Consider the following 21698-nt stretch of genomic DNA (forward strand, 5'->3'; position numbering starts at 1 on the left):
CCCACTCCATCATGCCAACACTAGTCCTCTTACTCAAATATAACAAAAAGTTTTCTACCATACCTTAGAGTTGTCAACACCATCAATGCCCTTTACATCAATGTTCCCCCCCATGTTACTCAAAAACTAAAATTTAGCTACAATTTAAAGCATAGCTGCATCTTATCCACTCTTTCATGCTAATTGTGATATTGTAAAAGGCCCTTAAACACGTATATAACACTCCCTAAATATTTAAGTTTGTGTTCCATTTTTCTAAGGGGGAAGGTCTCAATCCAGTCCTCATAGCCATAGCCACCCATGACCATGGCCTCAAATTTATTTAAATTTAAACACAGTTCATAGACATGGCCATGTTGCCGTGTAAGCGATAAGGCATTTGCCCAAGATTGTTTGGGATCTGTTAATAGTAACAGCAAATGATCAGTAAAAGCCATGCAGCGAATTTCCTTGGTCTCAATTCGTAAACCCTGAATTGAATTTGCCTCCCTCAATGCAACAAGCAATGACTCCACAGAAAGAATAAATAATAATGGGGACAAAGAACATCCTTGTCACATGCCCTGGCCTAGGGGGAAAAATTCTAATATTTGCCCATTAACCAAAACTGCTGATAAGGGATTGGAATATAAAAAGTGAATCATATCCAAAAAATATCCCCCGAAGCTGTATTTTTCCATTAAGGTAAACAGATAATTCCAGTTTACACAATCAAACGCTTTATGTGCATCTAGACTCACTAAAAGAGCTGGTTTCGTATGAGTTGTACTGTGCCCCATGGTGGCCATCACCCTACGAACATTCCACACTGCCTGCCTCCCCTGCACAAATCTCACCTGGTCTGCATGAATGATCCCAGGCAACAATTTAGCCAATCTAATAGACAATATTTTAGCTTTCAGCTTCATCTCCAAATTGATTAAAGCTGGAATTGCGGAGTTGGCAGAATGTCCCCGATGCCGCAATGTTCCAGCTACTTTAAGACATATGTTTTGGTACTGTGACTGCAAAAAAATTGTTCTGGAAGAATATTTTGGCATACCCATATATTTTGTTGCATAGACATACCCCAATGTTGGCGAGATGTACAATTGTTTTCCAATTTTGTCTCTTTGGGATTAAGGAAAGGAGCAATTTGTTAAAAAAGGCTTTGGTTTTGGCCAGTAAATGTATTTTGAGAAATTGGAGACAAGCTCAGGTGCCAAAACTGATGGAATGGAAGAATGACATGTATTATCTATTGAAACTTGAGGGATGAGATGCTAGGAAGGGCTCTCCAAAACTCTGGAGGACTTTTCAACAGACGACATTATGTATGGGAGGCCATTCTTCACAAAACTTGATGTGCACTTTTAAATATGTAGTTGTTCCTAATTGATGGGCACGCTGACTCGGGGCGGGGCATGGAGAGGGGTGGGTTTGGGATTCTGCTAAAGGGGAGGAAGGGAATTGGTACTATGGGGAGAGGTCGTCGGGAAGAAATAATAGGCGATCTCTACCAATGTTGTGGTTTTCTTGGAGGGTAGGATAGTGGAGAGAAGGAGGAATATAACTTTGGGAAGGTGGGGTATATTGTGGTTTGGGGTACTGTAATTATGAAAACAGTTAACCATTATTGTTAGATAGTATGTATTCGGATTATGTCTGTTTTATACGATGTGAAAATGCAAAAATAAAGGTTTAAAAAAAATCAAACATTAATAAAATGCACCAATGGAACTTCACACAAATAAGAGCACAAACAGATTCTTACCGATTTGTAATAATGTCATCCCAAACGTTCATTGGATCCATTTTACTATCTGGATATCTGCTTGACCAAATTCTGAGAAGTCTCTTAAGGGAAGTTTGGGAAGTTAAATTACCTAGTTATTAAGTAGAAAAAAAACACGTATGACAATGAATCCTCCACAATACATATGCATTGAGTAGTACTATAAACAGATTCCATTTCATGCATTTACAGCATCTATTAATATTTCTTATATTTACATAAACTACTCATGGAGCTTATTTTAAGGGATGTGTACATCAGTGGTTCATATATGTATGGATCCAACACCCCTTGTCCCTGTGAGAGTCGTTATGTTATTCAGATACATCTAAAAATCTAGTGAGGTCAGGACATATGGAGAGTAATTTTATAACCAAGCGCTTAGTTTAAACTGGCAAACATATCTATTTCAAACCAATTTTATAAAGAAAAGTAGCTGCCTACTTTTGTTTATAAAATACTAGCATAAGTGGCTGAAAAAACACTTTGATTTATGGTGTGACCACTAACACCAGCCCCAGGGCTTGTGTAAATGCCTATAACTAGAAGGTAATAAGAACATGAGTAAATTACAATATCTTATAATGTATGCACATACATGTATGCTCTGCCTATGCTTTACCCAAACTCCAACAATGTGCACACCCACAAATACAGTACCCACTAAAGAGTTGCACAGGGACAGAAATTCCACTCATCCTCAAATGGAATTTAACCCATACCCAGCCATACCCACTAAGGTCCATTCCATCCCCCTCATCTCCATAATTCATCTCCACCATCCCACCCGTACTCACAGGAGTCAAACAGTCTATGCTATTATTTACTTGCTCACAACCCTCTGTTTCCTCCCAACCACAACAGCCTCCTGTGTTTTTGGATGGCATTCATTATTCAACCAATGAGTGTTCGTCCTCCTCAGTCTGGCTCTCCTGTCCCTCTCCATACACAGTCTGGCACTCCAATAGCCTCTCAGTTTATTCCAAGCCTTCATTCTGGAGTCACCAGAGATTTTGGCTACACTCCCAGGGGAATCCCATGGCTATTTCCTCCATACCTATTTGAATCCTGTGGGTTCCGCAGGATTCCTGCAATTTCCGTTCACATGCAGCTCCCTAGTGCCCACCATGCAAACAAGGCGCAAACTATATCGTGCTGGTTGGCATTTTATAAGAGGTTATTCACGTGTATAAATGATTAAACTACCAGCAATTACCCACATTTTTGCCACGTAAAACAAGGTAGCTTCTTATAAAATTACCCCCAAGGGGGTCATTTTGAGAGTTATTTTGTGTGCATAAACGGAGGGTTGTGTGCAGAAATGGCTTCTTCTAAAAATTGTCCAAATTGTACGAATGTAAATGTTGCATATAAGTTTACCTGAATAAAGTGAAGATCTTCCCAGGGTGGGGCTGAAAAGGGGTTAGCGCTTATACAAATACTAATAAGTCAATGAATTTGTGCATATTAAACAGCATGTTTAAATGTGTGTGTTCTTTCCTTAGGGTAATACTTTTCCTTTGAAAACTGGTTTAACTTGGGTAGCTGGTATACATCTAAGTTAGGCGGGTTTGGCATCCAGTGCTGATGTCATTACTGAGAAGTTCTGAGAGAAGAGGACATTTCTCTGGGTAAGTGAACCTTATTTTTACTCTGTGCTTTGGTGATTTAAAGGTTGGGGTTTAAAAGAGGTATAGTATGTTTATTGATAAAGACAGAATTTTAAAAAGCAAACTTTATTAACTAGTCTCCCTACTCTTTTCCCCATATTTTTAAAACTTCAAATTTCTGCCAAAGCATACAGCATTAACAAATGGCCTCTAGAACGCACAGCAGGGCCTCATTCAGTCTTTTTACATCAGGGAGTGCCAGGGAGGTAAAATTCTTATATGTACTAAGTGACTGCTTTTTTGGAGCAACTGGTCCAAGTACCAACAAGAGAGAGCACCTGGGGGTTTGTCAAATCCTGTCTTAGACTATATTAAGACATGTTTTGGGAAGAGAGCTTTGCTTCTCTCAGAAATAACTTTTATATATTCATTCATAAGACAAGGAAGGCAGTCTTTTAATGTAGACTCGAGCCTTTGAATTACCCATTGACTTCAAAGAACTGAAGTCAATGGGTAATTACTCAAATTTTAGGAAACAGCATACGCGACCTGTTTCTTTTATGATCAAGGTCTTTAACTAGGACCTTAAGCTGCAGAAACTGATGTAGTTAAGGGATGCTGTAACGGTACAATAGTTATTTGTACTCTCCCCTTGAGCCTGTAGGGTGAAAAGTAAATCAAATAAATTTCAATGGTTGCTAGTTTTTCAGAACTATGCTCCTATCAAGTTATAAAATGAGCTCAGCATGAAGATGCCCACAGTATACAAGTAAAATACATTACCAGTAACACAGAATGGTATTTTAGAAAGGATGCCCATTGTTCCCTCTAAAGACTGAGTTGATGTGAGCAAACCTTTTCCATTACATTACCCTGTGAGCACTTCTTATACATACAAACACAGATATAGACCTGCACATGCACATACAAACAAAAACATGCATACACACATACAAAAACACTTGCAGGGAGGTTGGACAGAATTCCAGTAGCCATGCTCTACATGCTTTCTCTACTTGTTTGCCTGTGGTTTAACTATGTACTTAATTATTTTATAGCTACTCTGAACTTTACTCAGCTACTGGATAACATAAGCTTAGAAGGAACACTTCTTCCCCTGTATTGGCATCACTTTAAAAAAAAAAAAAAAAAAAAGAAGGTGGGGGGTGGATATTAGGGGCACTTTTGCACACAGCAAGGAAGAGAACTCCTTCACTGTCTACCAGATGCCCCCTTCAGAACCTCTGTATGCACATGTATTATGCACACTGCATACACGCCAGGGAATTATGTACCAAATAATTCAATACAATGCATCAAAATAGTACAACATATTAAACAGATTATTATTTTCAGTAATCTGGAAATATATGCAGGTACTTTTAACGCTTGGCTCCCAGTTGATTTTAGCTCCCCAGTCCAGCATCTTCCTGTTGGCCATGTGAACAGGGGAAGGGAAAGGAAAAGGGGATGTGACTTCATATACTGCCTTTATGTGGTTACAATCAAAGCGGTTTACATATTATACACAAATACTTATTTTGTTTCTGGGACTATGGAGGGTTAAGTAACTTCACAAGGAGTTGCAGTGGGAATCAAACCTGGTTCCCAGGGTTCTCAGGCCGCTGCAATAACTATTAGGCTACTCTTCCACTGTAACAGCACTAACAGAAATCCTGAGATTACAGGCAACCATAAAATGATTTACCTATCAATGTTTTTGCTAGGTTGCCAAATGGCCACCAGGCTTCAGAGCTCCAATAGTCTTTCATTTACTGCTCAGTTATGAAACATCCCACTGCCACTCCTTGAGATCTTGGACACATCACTTAACCCTCCACTGCCTCAGGTACAAAGGGGACAGGAAAATACCTACTGTACATGAATGTAACTTGCGTTGAGCTACTACTGAGAAAGGTGTGATCTAAATCCAAATCCAAAATCCAGTACCAGGCATGTTGTGAAGTAATATAAAACACTACCTGAACAGGCTCTGCAGCATTCCCAGTTACAATAGACCAGCAAATGGATGACGTGAACTGGGAATCAAAGGCTCATGATATACTTCTAATGCTTATATGTACCAGAGCCATTTGTTTTTCTTATTCCATTTCACCTTGTTTGTTGCTTTAGTTTTATAAGCGAAGAAAAGTTAACTGTTTTATTATGTTTTGACGGTCAAACCATTGATTTCTTAACCATTTTATGCACATGTTCTCTATCATGTGTATAATCTGTGTTACAGACAATAAAGCTCTTTATTAAAGTATTAAAGAAAGCGAGTGGACAGATACATATGATGACTGAATATAATGCACTTAATGGAAAAATCCTTGTGGAACAAGAAGTCCTATTTCTTAAATTAGCTCCACTAAAAAAAAAAAAAAAAAATTAAATACTCAATGGCCCTCAACACCAATAACCACTTTACAGAATGAGGGCAATACAAAATTCACACACAAAATCCTCACAAACTAATGTGTCTATTAACTGGGAATAGGAGGAGCTGAAAAACAGCACACAGGAACAAAAGTACCTCAAAAATACCTTTTCAATGGACCCCCCCCCCCCCCCACCATAATTCTTGTGTAACAAGCAAATAGCAAATGTACATAAACATATGTAATTAAAAAAGAAAACATCATACAATGCCTTACTTGGTTTGCTTATAAAATGAATGAAGTCCTTTGTTTCGGTTAAGGCTTGTACAGACTGTAGTTTAGTTAGTCGGCTTTTGTTTAGCAAGGTATCAATACTGGAATGACTCTAGGAAAAAAAAATATTTTTGCTCGTTACTTATCTTTATTTTATGTGCCCTGTTAATTGTTTTGTTAATTCATCTTTGATGCAGGGGTGTTCCTGTTGCAAGCAGCTAATGTTTCAAGCCATAGGGGCTCCTGATGAAGGAAAAGTTTCCAAAGCGGAGCTCTGATGAACCCTTTGGACTAGGAAATTTTCAATTAAGATAAGTGTTTATTCAGTTTGCGGTTGCCTAAAGACTGGACTTTTTTTTAGGCTGAGTGCTTTCTAACATTCTGAAATAGTGTGCTATGTATGAAGATTCTCTTGTGAGAGACTTTTGATAGACATTTGAATAATATGACCAAGTGTTTTCACAGTACCATTATTTTGTTCACAATTCACATTTATATACACAAAAGACTGAATCCGATGATGGCGTATGCAATAGAAGCTAAAGAAACTGTGAGGGATCATATCATATAGCTTTGTTCTGAGAGTGGTATTAACCACAGTCTTAGGGGCCCTTTTACAAAGACATATAGGCCCCTACACATGCCCAACGCACATCAATTTTGAGTTACCGCTGGGCTTCCGCGTGGCCCTTGAGGTAATTTCATTTTTGACGTGCATCTGCTACACGAGCCGGAAAATAATTTTTTATTTTCTGGCACAAGGCAGAAACAGATCAGTAATCGTCATCCTACATGCGTAGACGATTATCGCACGGTTAACACGTGAGATTTTACCAGCAAATCAATGGCTGGCAATAAAGTCTTAGAGCCAAAATGGACACGTGCCAATTTTTATTTTGCTGCACGTCTATTTTCGGCAAAAATTTTAAAAGGGCCTTTTTTTACAGGCATGCTGAAAAATGGATCTGCATGCGTGCAGCCCATTTTTCGGCGCACCTTAGTAAAAGGGCCCCTAAGTATTCATTCTAAGGCACTGGGGTCTCTTCCTTTATTTTCTAAAAATTTCTTTACATAGTGGTCTCACAAGAGAACCTATTTTGTTATTGGATTGTATCACTTTTGATTAGTATTATTAATTCATAGAGCAAGTCTAGCTGGTCTACTCTCCCTACAGAAATGTTCACTGATCTGAAGACTGGTTTTCAGTATTTGGATGGAAGAGTTAGAGAGTTAAATCCATCTCCTTTACTGGGCCTCTAACTTTCCACTGCAAAGTCCTGAATAAAGATTCACATCTTCAGAAAGATATTCCAGTAACCTGTATGAAATCAGTGAAGTGCAGTACTTCTCATCAGTGGCGTACCAAGGGGGGGCGGGGGGGGTGGGTGGGGGCAGTCCACCCCGGGTGCACGCCGCTGGGGGGGAATGTGCCGCGCGCCTGTTGGCCGAGTCCGCTCGTTCCCTCCCTGCTGCTCCCTCTGCGCGGAACAGGTTACTTCCTGTTCTGGGGCAGAGGGAGCAGCAGAGAACGAGCGGACTCGGAGCCGACAGGCGCACGGGCACCCCCCCCCCCCCCAGCAGGTAAAAATGCACCCCGGGTGTCAGCCAGCCTAGAAACGCCACTGCTTCTCATCCCCTCTCCTGGAGGTACAACTATTACCACACTGAATATGCGTGAGCTAAACTTCCATACAACGGAAGCAATGCATGCAAATTTCTCTCATGCATATTCAGTGTTGTAATCCCAAAAACTTGTCTGGCTAGTGCCCCCAGGAGAGGCTTGAGAAGCAGTGCACTAGTGTCTTATTTAAAAAAAAAAAAAAAAAGACATTCAGTATTCATATGTAAGATGGAGTTGTGCGCTTACTGTCTCATTTTTTTAAACTCTATTTTGGTTGTAATGCATGATTAAGTTAACTTCATTTCACATAAGGTGCTGGTAAAAGATGCTTCACAATACTTACCTTACCTATGCCCAGTGACAAGATCTGCACCTTCTTCATTTCAAGCATTTTACTGATCCTACCCTAGCCCTTCTTGTACTTCCCTATGCATTCCATTCCGCCCCCTAAGCTTCTGACCAACTCACCTTATGCAGAACTTGAGCATTTGTGGCACAAAATCTAGCCATGCTCTGCACACCAATTTCTCAGCTATCCATCTTCAGATCATCAGATACAATCACCCCCAAGTTCCGCTCTTCTTTTCTACACAGAAGTAATTCACCCCCTATGCTATACCATTCCTTTGTATTTTTGCAGCCCAAGTGCATAACCCTGTATTTATTAGCATTAAATCTTAGTTGACAATTTCTGGGCCATTCTTCAAGCTTTACTAGATGTCTCCTCATGCTATCCAAACCCTCTGGGGTGTCTACTTTATTACAGTTTGGTATCATCTGCAGAGAGACAAACCTTACTAGACAGTCCTTCTGCAATATCACTCACAAAGATGTCCCAAGGACCGATCCCTGTAGTACACCGTTGATAAAATCCCTTTCCTTAGAGCAAACTCCGTTTACCACTACCCTCTGCCTCCTTTCACTTAACCAGTTTAGGGCCCGTGCTAAGGGCACTCAGTTTATTTATGAGTTGTCTATGTGGAACCATGCTAAAATCCAAGTACACTACATCTACTGCCCCTCCCATTTCCAACTGTTTGGACACCCAATCAAAGAAATCAATCAGATTTGTCTGACAAGACCTGCCTCTAGTAAAACCATGCTGCCTCAGATCCTGCAGTCCATTAAATTCTATAAACTTTATAATCCCCAGCTTTAGAAGCATTTCAATTAGTTTCCTCACTAGTGAGCTGTACCAAATATCATATTTTATAATTCAGATGAATATGAATGAAAAATATTATTTGGCCAAATACGAATATGAATAATGGGCATTGAGCTTTAAAATAACAAATAATAAAAGAAGCAATGTGAAATCAGAGATCAAATTATTTCAGTTTGATTTGGCACAATAGAGCCTTGGATTATTCATATTTGAATTTAAATCACTATTTGGCTGAATGTGAATAATGTAATTGGGGCTGAATCGAAAACAAATATTCAGTACAGCCCTAAACAGGACCCACCTAAAAGTCAGTCCTTACTGTTCTCTTTATTTCTGTTACCTGGCTGGTGCACTGATCCGTCCTTGCAGATGCATGCTGACAACAAAAAGATCATTTCCACATACTAAATTGAAATGCATAAAGATGTCTGTCCAATGTGCTTTATTTTGGAACTGACTGGAGAAGCTGTTCAGGCCACGTGCTGAACAGCACTAAAAACATATGTAAAGGAAAAAGTGTTGCTTGAATTTTTATAGTGTATTAAGTATATCCCTAAAGACATGTCCAATCCTTGAGGAAACAAACTGTCCAAAAACAAACTAATACGTCCTCAGGTCTGTCAGTCATTCTTGTTCTTTCACATTTCCCAAAGTGAAGGCTTACTTAACTCTGAAGAATCTTAGGACATATAGTGCCAAATACCTAAGGCAAATGAGTATATGCATTACAGTGCTTTTACCTGCATGAACACCTGTATGCCATTATCGATGTAGTACTTTGCTCTGTCAAAATCATCTTGTAAGATATAAAGAAGACTCAGCTCTTGGTTATAGTTTGTCTCCAGAAGAGCCTTTCTTTGTTCCACTTTCATGGCATTGTCTATAAACGTCAGCAAGGACTGGTCATCTTTTCCTTGAAGCAGTAATTTCACTTTGCTGCGAATCATATAGGGAAGATAGGTTTCCTTAAAAAAAAAAAAAAAAAAGACATCACAAAATTTAACATTTTAATAATGGTATCATCCATTAAAAAAAACATCAGTGATAAGAGAAAAAGCATAAAGCAAAAGATTTTATAGTGAGGGTATTGGTCAACATGTACACAGTTGCAGGGATTAAACCATGATAAAGCTTTGCTCACTTTCTATTGTGCTTAACTGATTTCCAGATTGCCTTGCTTGCTGTACGTCATTCTCTACTGCCCCATGTTCAGCAGTGAACACGGCATTTAGCTCCGTTCCCTGACCCACCGGGAGGTGATGTCACAAGCTAACGTTTTCAAAAGTAATTTTATTGCCTAGTGGGGCACAGTACTGGCACAGGCTCAAGCAGCACACAAAAAGAGCATGTCATACTCCTTTGTGTGTTCTTTCGTGCACCTTCTTATATTATGCCTTTTATATTATTTTATTTGTTTAATTTATTTTTCATTCCTTTTATGTCACTTTCCATTCCTGTGGTTTGTGGGGATGACACCTCCCCTTATCCTCCATCTTTCATGTGTGGCACTCATGTAAGAACAGCTTTTCTAGTTCCTGTATCTTGTAGACCAATGAATGCCTTGTTTTTGCCTTTATCTCAGTGTGAAGAAACACTGTGTTTTAAGCCTGTAAAACGAATTGGATATTTTCCTGTCTTAAACATGTCTGAAGTGTATTTCTCCTATTTGGCCAGCAAGTGGTGTTTCTTTGCTGTAAAACTGTTACAGAAAACTTAGTGCTTTTTCTTTAGTTTGACACAAACAGGAAGCAAGAAGCAGTATATATTTGAAATCTTGTTGACTGGGCTCTGATTAGCCCAGGAGCTCATCTCATTTGGACTTTACTAGTTTTGAGTTCAGTCTTAGCCAGGAAGAAAGAGACAGATCATCTGTTTGCTCAGGCTCAGTGAACTATATTGTCCTGATCTTCCCAGGTACTATTTAGACAGTATGCAAATGTTTTGCTAGTTTTCTCATTGATCCATATTTCAGTTACCTATTATTTGCCAATTGCACATTTTTGTCCACTGTTCTAAGTTCTGAGAATAAACACAATTGTTTGTTCGTTCTGCCTGTCTTGACTGATAAAGAATCCTGGTGGTTTGTGTATTGGGTCTGTGAGTACTTTCTGGGAACTGTGGGACCACTGGGAGCATGGCCCCAGTAACCTAGAAATCACTGGGGATAATTTGGGAGCGGGAGACTTGACCAGAAGCAGATGTGATCCAGTCAGTGGGAGGAGGGTGCTAGTGTAGAGCACAAGAGGCAGGTGCAAGCGGACCTGAGCTGTGCTAGGGATAGACCCTCTAAATGGTCATGGGGTAACGCCAGGTGGGTGGTTAAGTGTTTTGTGACACTCAGGTCCCTAATTCGCCATTGAAATTTGGTTTCATAAATGTAATCTATTCATCAGAAAACCCATATTATCCAAGCTCTTTTTGAAGATAATGTCCTTGATCTCCTTTGTGTGACCGAGAGAACATCAATGTCAGTTAACCATGTCTATCTGCACCAAGCGTGTCCTCAGGCATACCCACTTAGCTTATGCTAACCATTCCCATAAGATGGGAGGTGGATTAGCAATTATATATTCCTCTGCTCTTCAATGACCCAATCAGATCCTTCTGTTGAATGACTTTCACTAACTTCAGGATTACCACCTTATCACTCCTACTAGCATACAAACCTCCACTAGTCTCCTCATCTTCTATTCCTTTCTTTATGAACTTATTACACAACATCTTTTGGATCACCCTGTTTCCCTTGTTATGGGTGACTAATCTTCACATTGCAGATTCTCATGATTTGGTTGCCCAAGATTTTTCAAAATCTTATCTTCATGCTACTAATCTTTTACAATTGTGATATTCTCCAACACATATTTCAGGTCAAATCATTAACCTCATCGTGCCCTCTAAATTAGTTCATGATGTTTACATTTCTCCTGTTCCCTGGTCATATCATTATTTTATTTCCTTCTATTGGACATCTCCCACCCTCCCTCCAGCTCAAACTTCTCTCATCCTTTTAGGAATCCAATACAGATGCAACTACTTTTAATACTCATTGCGCTACATTTCCTGATGAATTTAACCTTTCACCCCTTTATCAACAAACCTCCATCAGGGTCACCATGTTACACTCTGCCTTGGACAGAGTTGCTCTTATTGGACCTTGTCATCCCCATGCTAGACACTCTTATCTCTGGCTCCAGAGGAAGACAAAATTTCCTCTAAACTATTAAAGTTAGTCCACTGGCTCACTACTCTCTGCCAGCTGCCGAGTTTTCCATAGTCTGCAACTGCCAATGCTCTGGCTTCAATCTTTACTCAAAAGGTCCTCATACTTAGATCCTCACTTCCACACACTCTTTTTTTGAATAAAAAAAAACTTTATTAACTAGTCTCCATAACCTTTTTCCCATAGTTTTAAAACTTGAACCACAGCATACAGCATAAACAGAAGGCACAGCAGAGCCTAGCTTCATACTTCCACTTTCATATTTCTAACACACCAATTCTCTTCATAGTTTCCAACAATGCACTACAACCAGCATCCCCACTCAAGAGACTTAGTTTTAGCAGTCTTAATAGCTTCTCAGCACCTTCCACCAGTGAACTTGCTAAAACCATTTCATCTTTAAAATCTACTACATCTATTACTAACTTGCTGTTACCCTCGCACCTCGTCCTATTTGTTTTCTTGCTCTCGTGTTAGTAATGCTTTTATGAGATTATTATAACCTACGCCGTCCCTCGTGTCCTTTATATTTCTTCTTCCCAAGTAAGTTTGTATATTGTAAACTGCTTAATGCTTTTATAGATGGTATATCAAATAAACTAACACATAACTAAAACCTTTTGCATTTCTTTTTGATGCTGTATGATTCTGTTTTGCTGATCTGAATGAATTATTCAGTTATTATGATGTTCTTATTGTGAATATTACTATTGAAATGTCTGTTTTGATACTATTATGATTGTCATTTTGAAAACTGCCTAGAATAATAGATGATGCGGATTATAAATTTTATAAATAAATAAATACAAGATACTAGGTGTAATTTCTTAAGATGCCTATTTTATAAACGTTCTCTCCAACAAAAGTATATTTTTCAGATTTTTTTCATAAGACGGTGAGTATCATTCTGAAAACATATCATTAGAAACCTCCATCAGTAAGTCTTATCATTAGGGTTCTGAGATTTGTGCATGCTATGTGATTTCAAAATAATTCAGATAATGTCTTCGTTCATTCACCAAAAATTTAACATACAGCTCATATCCAAACAAACTGCAAGACTTATAAAGAGGACGAATACATGACAACTGATTGAATTACATCCTTCTGCACTAATGCCCACAAGTTTCAAACTGGTGCTAGTTGAGCCCTTCTCATGTTTTGTTATCATGAGTCAAATATTTGGGCATCTATTTCCAGTGATATAGTTTACTAGAAGTTTAACTTTCGTCATGTGTCCACTAGGTGGCATCATTTGATTATTAATGATTATGGCTCTTTATCCTATTCCTAATGTTTATTTTTATTAACAGCATCAATAGTTACCTGAATTGATTAATTTTAATACATATAGAAATGATTTACAAACCTGATAAAATGGATCATTCCATATTTTATTGAGGTCTGCAGGTTTACTATCGTCGATGTTGACAGTTGAACAATACTCTAATGGCTTCCACTCTGTTAGACGGTTGTAACATTCAAGAGCAGCAACTTCCCAGAAATCTTTCTCTGCTTCTGTAGGTTCATCATTTGACCAATCTGGCATATTCAAGGCCTAGAAAAGGAAGCTTGAATGAAAACCATGAACTGTTTAAAACAAGCAGTAGAAGCACACATCATTCATTGGTACTGCACATTTTAGGGCTCTGAAGGTTAAGAGTAGTTTTCATATCCCCATTACCATAGTCACCACATTTTCAAAATGATTGGGGGTGCCAAACGTACTCATTTGTGGACATAATAAAGGAACTTACTCAAATATTCAGGATGCTCAGCACCCACTGACCTGTCTCTTATGTTCCCTACTCGCATTATAGTGCCAATATGCTTTCTCCTCTGATGGAGCAAACCTCTTTCACCCAACAGTGAAGCTCTTACTCTTTCTTAAAGCCATCTCACCTATGTCAGATTATCTTCCTAACTATGTGATTGAGCCAAAAACTATTATTCCCCCAACCCCGATTACATTTCACCTACCTCTTGTCCTCTCTGATGATGCTCCTCCCGCTCAAGAGGGTGGCACTGTCTCGCCCTTCACTACCAATCCCCTCTCTATATGGCTTCAATCCCCTCTCTATATGTCCCCCACTCTATGGTAAGGTAGCAGCACATTTGTACCCAGTCACAAATGCCGGGAGAAAGAACATCACTGGAGGAGAAAAAGTAGAGTGTAGAAATGGAAGAATGAGTGGAAAAGCAGAGGAGGGAAATAGGAATATGAGATGCGAGTGTTTAAAAAGGAGAGACACATAATGAGGACGGGCATGGGAGATGAGAGGACTTGGCTGGGATATATTAGTGGGAGGAGGATCATTGGCAGGAAGGAATGGGGCAATGACACATCAGCAAAATGAGGAAAGGGTGGGAATCTGGGAGGAATCCCAGGGGAGAAGACGGGCTAGGCAGAGTGAGTAGATAGAAGGGAGGCAGATGAACAGGTTTAGGGAGACATGGGCAGGCGGCGGAAAGAGAAAGGAAGGTTTGGAGGGACCCAAAGCAGGTAGGAAAGGTAGAATCAGCAGTATCAATGTAAGTGTGCAGAAGGAACAGTTTATAAAATGTGAATTGGAAAGGGGGGGGGGGGAAACAATAACTCTACATTAGTTTTACATGGACATGAGAGAGAGCAAGGTGCCAGGTTCAGCAGCACTGGTACAGGTAAGCAAGAAGAATGACAAAGTAGTACTGTTAGTGTGGGTGGAGAACGGGCTACAGTATCAATGCAGATAAGATACTGGCTAGTGGGGTAGTGGTCTAGGGAGGCACTTTTTTTCCAGCTGCATTCAATCAACATGTATATGCTTGATGCAGAAAGCCGACTGATGCTATGGAAACAGGGCTTGAAAGTTTTGTTCTGACTTCCTATAACATTTCTTATGTTTTTTAAATATACAGAATAGCACATCCTTTTATTTATTTATTTGGTTTTGCTCACAACTTTTTCACTAGTAGCTCAAGGTGAGTTACATTCAGGTACACGGGGTGCTCGAACTGTAAGCAGTAATTAAACTGTGTAAGATATGTGTGTAAGATATTCTTTTTGGTCTGTTTATAATAAACAAAACCTATGAAACAAAAGTACCAAGCCAATATTCAAGAGCATTTATCCGATGCTGCTAGCCAGGAAAGTGCTGACGAGGGGGATATTCAGCAGCACTAATGAAATAATGCCACTCAGTATTTCCTGTGACCACATCAGCACAATCTGCAGGTGGAACCTCAAGTTAACTGGTTAGTGGTGATATATAGACCGGACAGTTAGTCGGATAAAGTTAGGGCAGTAAAAAGGCAGTCTGAATATTGCTGCTAAACTGGAAACACCACAGTCGTATCAACACGTATATACTTAAATCTCCACTACCCAAGCTGTAAAGGACTCAAATACAAATCAACTTATGCATCCAGCTTCTCCTACATATGTACACAATTGTGGAATGCAAAACCAAAAGCTGTGAAAACAACATATGACCACTTCAACTTCCGGAAATCACTAAAGACCAGCCTGTTCAATAAGGCATACCCTCCCCACCCAACTTAAGTGTCTGAACCTTGCAACACAATGTAACTAAAGCTCGTAATGAACACTATATAACTCTCCTTCTGTACGATTCCCAATGTGTCTAACATATGAACCTTATTCGACTATAACTTCACTTTGTATTTGTTTCTCTACCGGAGTTGGCAAACGCCTTCACGGTACAATATAAGCCACATTGAGCATGCAAATAGGTGGGAAAATGTGGGATACAAATGTAACACACAAATAAATAAATAAATAAATAAAATAAATGATTCTGGATATTCAGTGCCAGATAGTATCCCAACCCTGGTGTTGAACATCCCTTTTTGCTTTTTTAAACTGCAATAGCCAGTATCTAGAGAAATACTGCTGTGGGCCGAGCATCGTGCGGAGTATTGCTGATGAAACAACTATCAGTTGCAAAGAAGTGATTAGAGTAACTTGGGGAAGGGCAGTTATAGTTACCCCTTTACTTCTCATTCTGTACTTTACTGTTCTACACAGCGGCTGTGATAATTTGTATTAACATGTATAAACAATTTTTAAAAATCTTCACTCTAATTCACAGAATGAAAACTCTTTGTGAATGCTAGTAACAAGTCTCAAATTTCAAAGTCATTTTACAATTAAACTGACAAATTTTTACTTGACTTACCAAGGGAATGAAAGTTCAGATATATTAAGGAGATGCTCCCCTACTCAGGCACAGTTGATTCTGTTAGGCCCTAAAGCAGAAAGTACTAACTCTCAAATGCTACTCAAGAAATCTATTCTGTCCAATAAAAAGCTATCACCTTATACTAGTTTATTTCCATGCATTCAAGTGGACTGACACGGCAACAATCTCACCGACTATTAAAAAACCATTAACAATCAACATACCCCAGTTCTTACTGGTGATCTGATATCTTACACCAGGGGGTTGCAACCCAGTCTTCGGGACAAGTTTCAATTTTATTTTAACTTACTTATCCACCAGCCAGACAAACTACCTAGGCAGCTTACAATATAATCAAATATAAAGGAAGTGATAATAAGTGCATACAGACAATAGATAGTGAGGTAAGAAGGGAGGAAATCCATATGTTTAAGGAAAAGAAAGAGGGGGAAGGAAAAAACAATAGGTATACTCCAGTTCTTTCAAAGTGTAACAGGGCGCTCTGCTAAAGAAGAAAATTTTGACTAAAGGCATCTTTGAAAAGGGACGCCTCGAGGTTGGATTAAAGGTTAATGGAGAAGTCTGATTCCGTAAAAGAACATGTAGGAGGTTCCATAGGTAAGGTCCTTGTATGGAGAAAATGGAGGCATGAGTGTGTTCGTGTTGAAGCTGCTTGTAAGTTGGAAAAATGAGTAAATTTTGGTCAAGAGAGTGGAGGGGGCATAAGGGGGTATGGCAAAGGAGCAGACAGTAAAGCTAGAGGGGTTCTGATGAGGCAAGAATTTTAAAAGCCATAAGTAATAGTTTATATGTGATGTGGTGAGACATGGGAAAGCCAATGAGAATTCTTCAAAAGTGGAGTGATGTGATCAAATTTCTTCGCATTGTGTATTAATCGAACAGCAGTATTTTGGATAAGTTGTAGACGACACAGATCTTTTAAGTTGAAGGCCTTTATAGAAAGAATTACAGTAATCGATTTGAAATATGTCTAGTGAATGTACCAAAATAGTCAGAGAAGCACAATTTAAAAATGACTGAACTGAACGGATTAGTCGTAATCTATATAAAGAGTGCTTCACCACCTGTCCTAATTGTTCTCTGAAGTCAAGTTTGGTATCTATAAGTACTCCTAAAATACGTGTAACTGACTGTTGTGAAACTGGAGTGTTACATAAAGAAATCAGTAATTGAGGATTTTGAATAATGCGGTTTGTACAAAGTAATAGATTTGACTTGCCTGGGTTAAGAATTAAGAAATGTTCCTGAAGCCAAGTTAATTTTGAAAGAATTTCATTGATGGTATTTAGTGGCTGAGGGATTAACGTGATCAATTAGTGAAAGAAGTTGGATATTATCACCATAAATAGAGTGAATCCCTACTACTACTACTTATTTCTAAAGCGCTACTAGACGTGCCATAGTAAGCAAAGGGGCAAGAAAGTTGTTGAATAGAACTGCAGATAGTATAGAACCCTGAGTAACACCAGATTTAGGGGAATACAAGGCAGAAACTGTGTTTAGTACTGGCAATCAGAAAGGTAAGATTAGAACCAGTTCAGAACTCCAGAAAGACCAATGGCGTGAAGACAGTTCAATAGTAATGAGTGATCGATCAGATCAAATGCGGAACTGAGATCTAAGGAAAGAAGAAAGACAAAACGTGACTTGTCCAAATGGGTATGGAAGTAAGTGGCAATACCTAGAAGAGTAGTTTCTGTGCTATGGTTTCAACAGAAACCAGATTGATGCAGGTGGAGTGTATTAGTTTTATCAATGAAATCAGTGAGTTGTAGACGGACTACAGCTTTTATCACTTCAGCTAAAAAAGGTAGCTTTGCAATCGGCAGATAATTATTAGGATCAGATACAAACAGTGATGTATTTTTAATATGGGAATAAACTGCAGCTAATTTCCAAGGAGTAGGAACTTCCAGACGTCAGGGTGAGATGAATTATTGAATGAATGAATGAATGAATGGAAGAAATATATCCAGGAATCATTTAATCAGATTTAACGGGATAGGGTCACACCTAACCAGTCAGGTTTTCAGGATACCCACAATGAATATGCACGAGATCGATTTACATGCCCTATCTCAACTGAATGCAAATTTATCTCATGCATATTCATTGTGGGTATCCTGAAAACCTAACTGGCTAGGTGTGACCCGAGGACTGGGTTGGGAACCACTGTCTAAGACATATCATTTGTTTATCTGGGACAGGGAGGGAGGAATGGAGGAGAAGAGAGTAGGGGTGTGTTTTCACCTCATCATACAGTTTAGCTGCTGTAGCATAATCAGATTTTGCTTCTGCTAACAGTGCATCCTTGGTATGTGGCTTTGTTCCAATTTTTCCACTGAAAATACCTCGAAGCACATCATAATCTCCAAGAGATCTATATAACCTGAAAAAAATAAAAACAACTATATATTATTTATACAGTTAAACATTCCCTAAAGCAAGATCACGCTAAATACACATACATGCATGTGGCCTTTATAAAACAGGCTGCTACAATGACCTCCAACAGCACACAAATTTACACCTGGTTCTGAAGATGCAAATATGTGAGTGGCATGCATTTTACAACACATGTGGTATACGTAGAAAATTGCTGGTATGAAAATAATTCAAAGAGCCTTCTGCAGCATGTGAAATATGAAAAATACTTTATAAAATTCACCTCTAAGTAGATTATTTTACTATAATAAATGAAATTAGAATCCTCCCTTAAAATCATCATGCAATGGCCGAAAGATAAACAGACAGATCTCGCTATATTAAAATATACTCCCTTTGCTACTAACTAGAATGTCTAGAATGCTAAAGTAGGTATGTGAAAAGTACTATCAGAGTGCCCAAAAGCTATTTTGCAAATAGCCAAGTAATTTACATACAGCATATTTGCAAAGGGGGGGGGGGGGGGTACACATATTGGTGGGACATGGGCAGGGCTCCCATTTAACACATGTAACATACAGAATACTATAAGTTATGTGTGTCCCTCTGCCATTTAGGCAGCCATACTTATGCCAGCTCTACGGCTGGTGTGGGCACTGGGTGACTCTAGTATTCTATAATGGAACCTGGGGCCCCAAATTCTGTTACAGGATATTAGTTAGACCGTGTACTGGCATGCCTTAAATCTTTTTTTTTTTAATATTTATTAACACCACTTAAAATGTATTATGATATACATTGCCAAGAAACATACAATCCTGAACCATAAACATTTCAGTGTCATCCAAAAAATAGTGGTATTTTCTATTATTTTAGAAAAACAAATTGCCCAAACTAATTCCTAATTAACTTTGCAATAGGCTCCTTGATCACCAGTATGAGCCCTTCACGGTGATCCAACTATCAAAACAAATAGGACACCAACTCAATCTACACAAACACTACACCCATCCCCTAACCCTACCCCATTTCCCACATGCTCTAGTTCACAGATTTGATTAACTATGAATTGTGGGAAGAAGCCTGTCCTACGCCGGGGACCATGTCCGTTGTAACATCTTCCATGCTCTAGAAGAACCTTTTTTAGCATCCAACCATTCCAATTTCAATAACAGATACAGTTCATTTGTTGCCAGAGAAGGGCCAGTAGATTGTCTTCAGCAAATCAAGAAACATTTCTGGGTCAGCAAAAAAGCCTTATGCAGTAAGAACAGCATCCCCTTTCTCAACCCTAAGGGAACAAAATTAGAAGACAATTGAATGTCTGCCCACAAGGGCGTTCTTCTGCTCAGCATGAAGTGGAGGTAAGCCATTATTCCTTTCCAAAAAGCTATGACACTTTCACATGTCCAAAGTATGTGTTAGGGAAGTTGGTGACATACGACATTTAGAGCACTTAAGGTATGACCGTCCAACATACTTATATAATGGCTGATTTGCTGATAAGCAAGGATCTTGCCAGGTACTTGTAACTTGGATTTGCCACTGTTGGAAACAGGATACTGGGCTTGATGGACCTTTGGTCTGTCCTGGTAAGGCAACACTTATGTTCTTATGTTAAATCCTTGGGCAACAGAAACTCCTCATTCTTTAATGTCTCAAAAGATTCTCTTTCCCTGCTCATCGAGCTCTTTCATGCTTTACATTTAAGCATGTGCAGTTACAGCAGCCATAGACTTGACGCTGAGCATATCTAAATGTGACAAGAATATACATATACACATACATCTAATATAATAAAACGCACCGTGAACGTTCTGAAGACAACGTTCTGAAGTCACTCAAACACTCCCTGTAGGGTTCGTGGATTCATGGTGTGAAGCCAGCCAGCCGTCTCTGCCCCGCCCTCGCGTCAAACGTCATGACGTCGAGGGCGGAAAAAAAACCAAACGGATCGCACCCACGCACGATGCGTTTTATTCTATTAGAATTACCTCCGTGGTGGCGGTTCCGGCAGCGCAGTGTCAGGGAAGGAGGCAGCGCTCCCGATGTCTCTAGCCTTCACTTCGCTGTGTTTCGCCTTCTTCTGACGTCAAGGATGACGTCAGAAGAAGGCGGAACACAGCAAAGGGAAGGCTAGACGTCGGGAGCGCCGCCTCCTTCCCTGACGCTGCGCTGCTGGAACCGCCACGGAGGTAAATTTAAAAAGAAAAAAAAAAGGGATGTTGGGGGGAGAGAAGAGGGTGGGCAGTAAAGTTGAACAATGGGAGCGGGAGGGCAGGGGAGAAACGACAGCATGGATGCGAAGGGGGGGGCATGGATGCGAAGGGGGGGGGGGAAGAGGGCGGGCCAGGCTGGGACATGGGAGAGAGAGGAGCATGGATGCGAGGGGGGGTCATGGAAGGGAGAGAGGGGAATTGCTGGAAAAGGATGAATGGAGGGGGCAGGGGACAGAGGAGCATGGATGGGCATGGATTGGGAGGGCAGGGCTCAGGGAGAGAGGGGAATTGCTGGAAAGGGATGAATGGAGGGGGCAGGTGACAGAGGAGCATGGATGGGCATGGATTGGGAGGGCAGGGCTCAGGGAGAGAGGGGAATTGCTGGATAGGGATGAATGGAGGGGACAGATGGGCATGGATGGATATGGATTGCAGGGCAGGGCTCAGGGAGAGAGGGGAATTGCTGGATAGGGATGAATGGAGGGGGCAGGGGACAGATGGGCATGGATTGGGAGGGCAGGGCTCACACTCTCTCTCTCATATACAATGTCTTTCTGACTCTCACTCTCACACACTCTGTCTCACACTGTATCACATTCACTCTCTATGTGTCACACAGTCACTCACACACTCGCTTGGTCTCATACAATCACACTCACAGAGAATCTGTCTCTCACACACACTCTCTCTCTCGCACACGCACACACACTCTCTCTCACACTGTGTCTCACATACACACTTGCACACACTCTCATTCTCACACACACACTCTCTCACAAACACACTCACACCCAGACTCACTCTCTCTCTCACACACACACACACTTTCACTCTCTCACACAGTCACT

General features: G+C 39.9%; 1 protein-coding gene across 1 annotated transcript in view; it reads right to left on the reverse strand.

The window, feature by feature from the left end:
- Nucleotides 1-21698, reverse strand: part of PRKDC (protein kinase, DNA-activated, catalytic subunit) — a 490177-nt gene that overhangs the window by 145950 nt on the left and 322529 nt on the right. The window contains exons 64-68 of the mRNA XM_030214157.1: nucleotides 18497-18635; nucleotides 13414-13602; nucleotides 9565-9789; nucleotides 6042-6150; nucleotides 1754-1865 (exon numbers count right to left, since the gene is read on the reverse strand). Of these exons, the coding sequence (XP_030070017.1) occupies nucleotides 1754-1865; nucleotides 6042-6150; nucleotides 9565-9789; nucleotides 13414-13602; nucleotides 18497-18635 (774 nt within the window). The remainder of the gene's footprint in view (nucleotides 1-1753; nucleotides 1866-6041; nucleotides 6151-9564; nucleotides 9790-13413; nucleotides 13603-18496; nucleotides 18636-21698) is intronic.

This window comes from Microcaecilia unicolor, chromosome 1 (genome assembly GCF_901765095.1).
Source record: "Microcaecilia unicolor chromosome 1, aMicUni1.1, whole genome shotgun sequence".
NCBI lineage: Eukaryota > Metazoa > Chordata > Amphibia > Gymnophiona > Siphonopidae > Microcaecilia > Microcaecilia unicolor.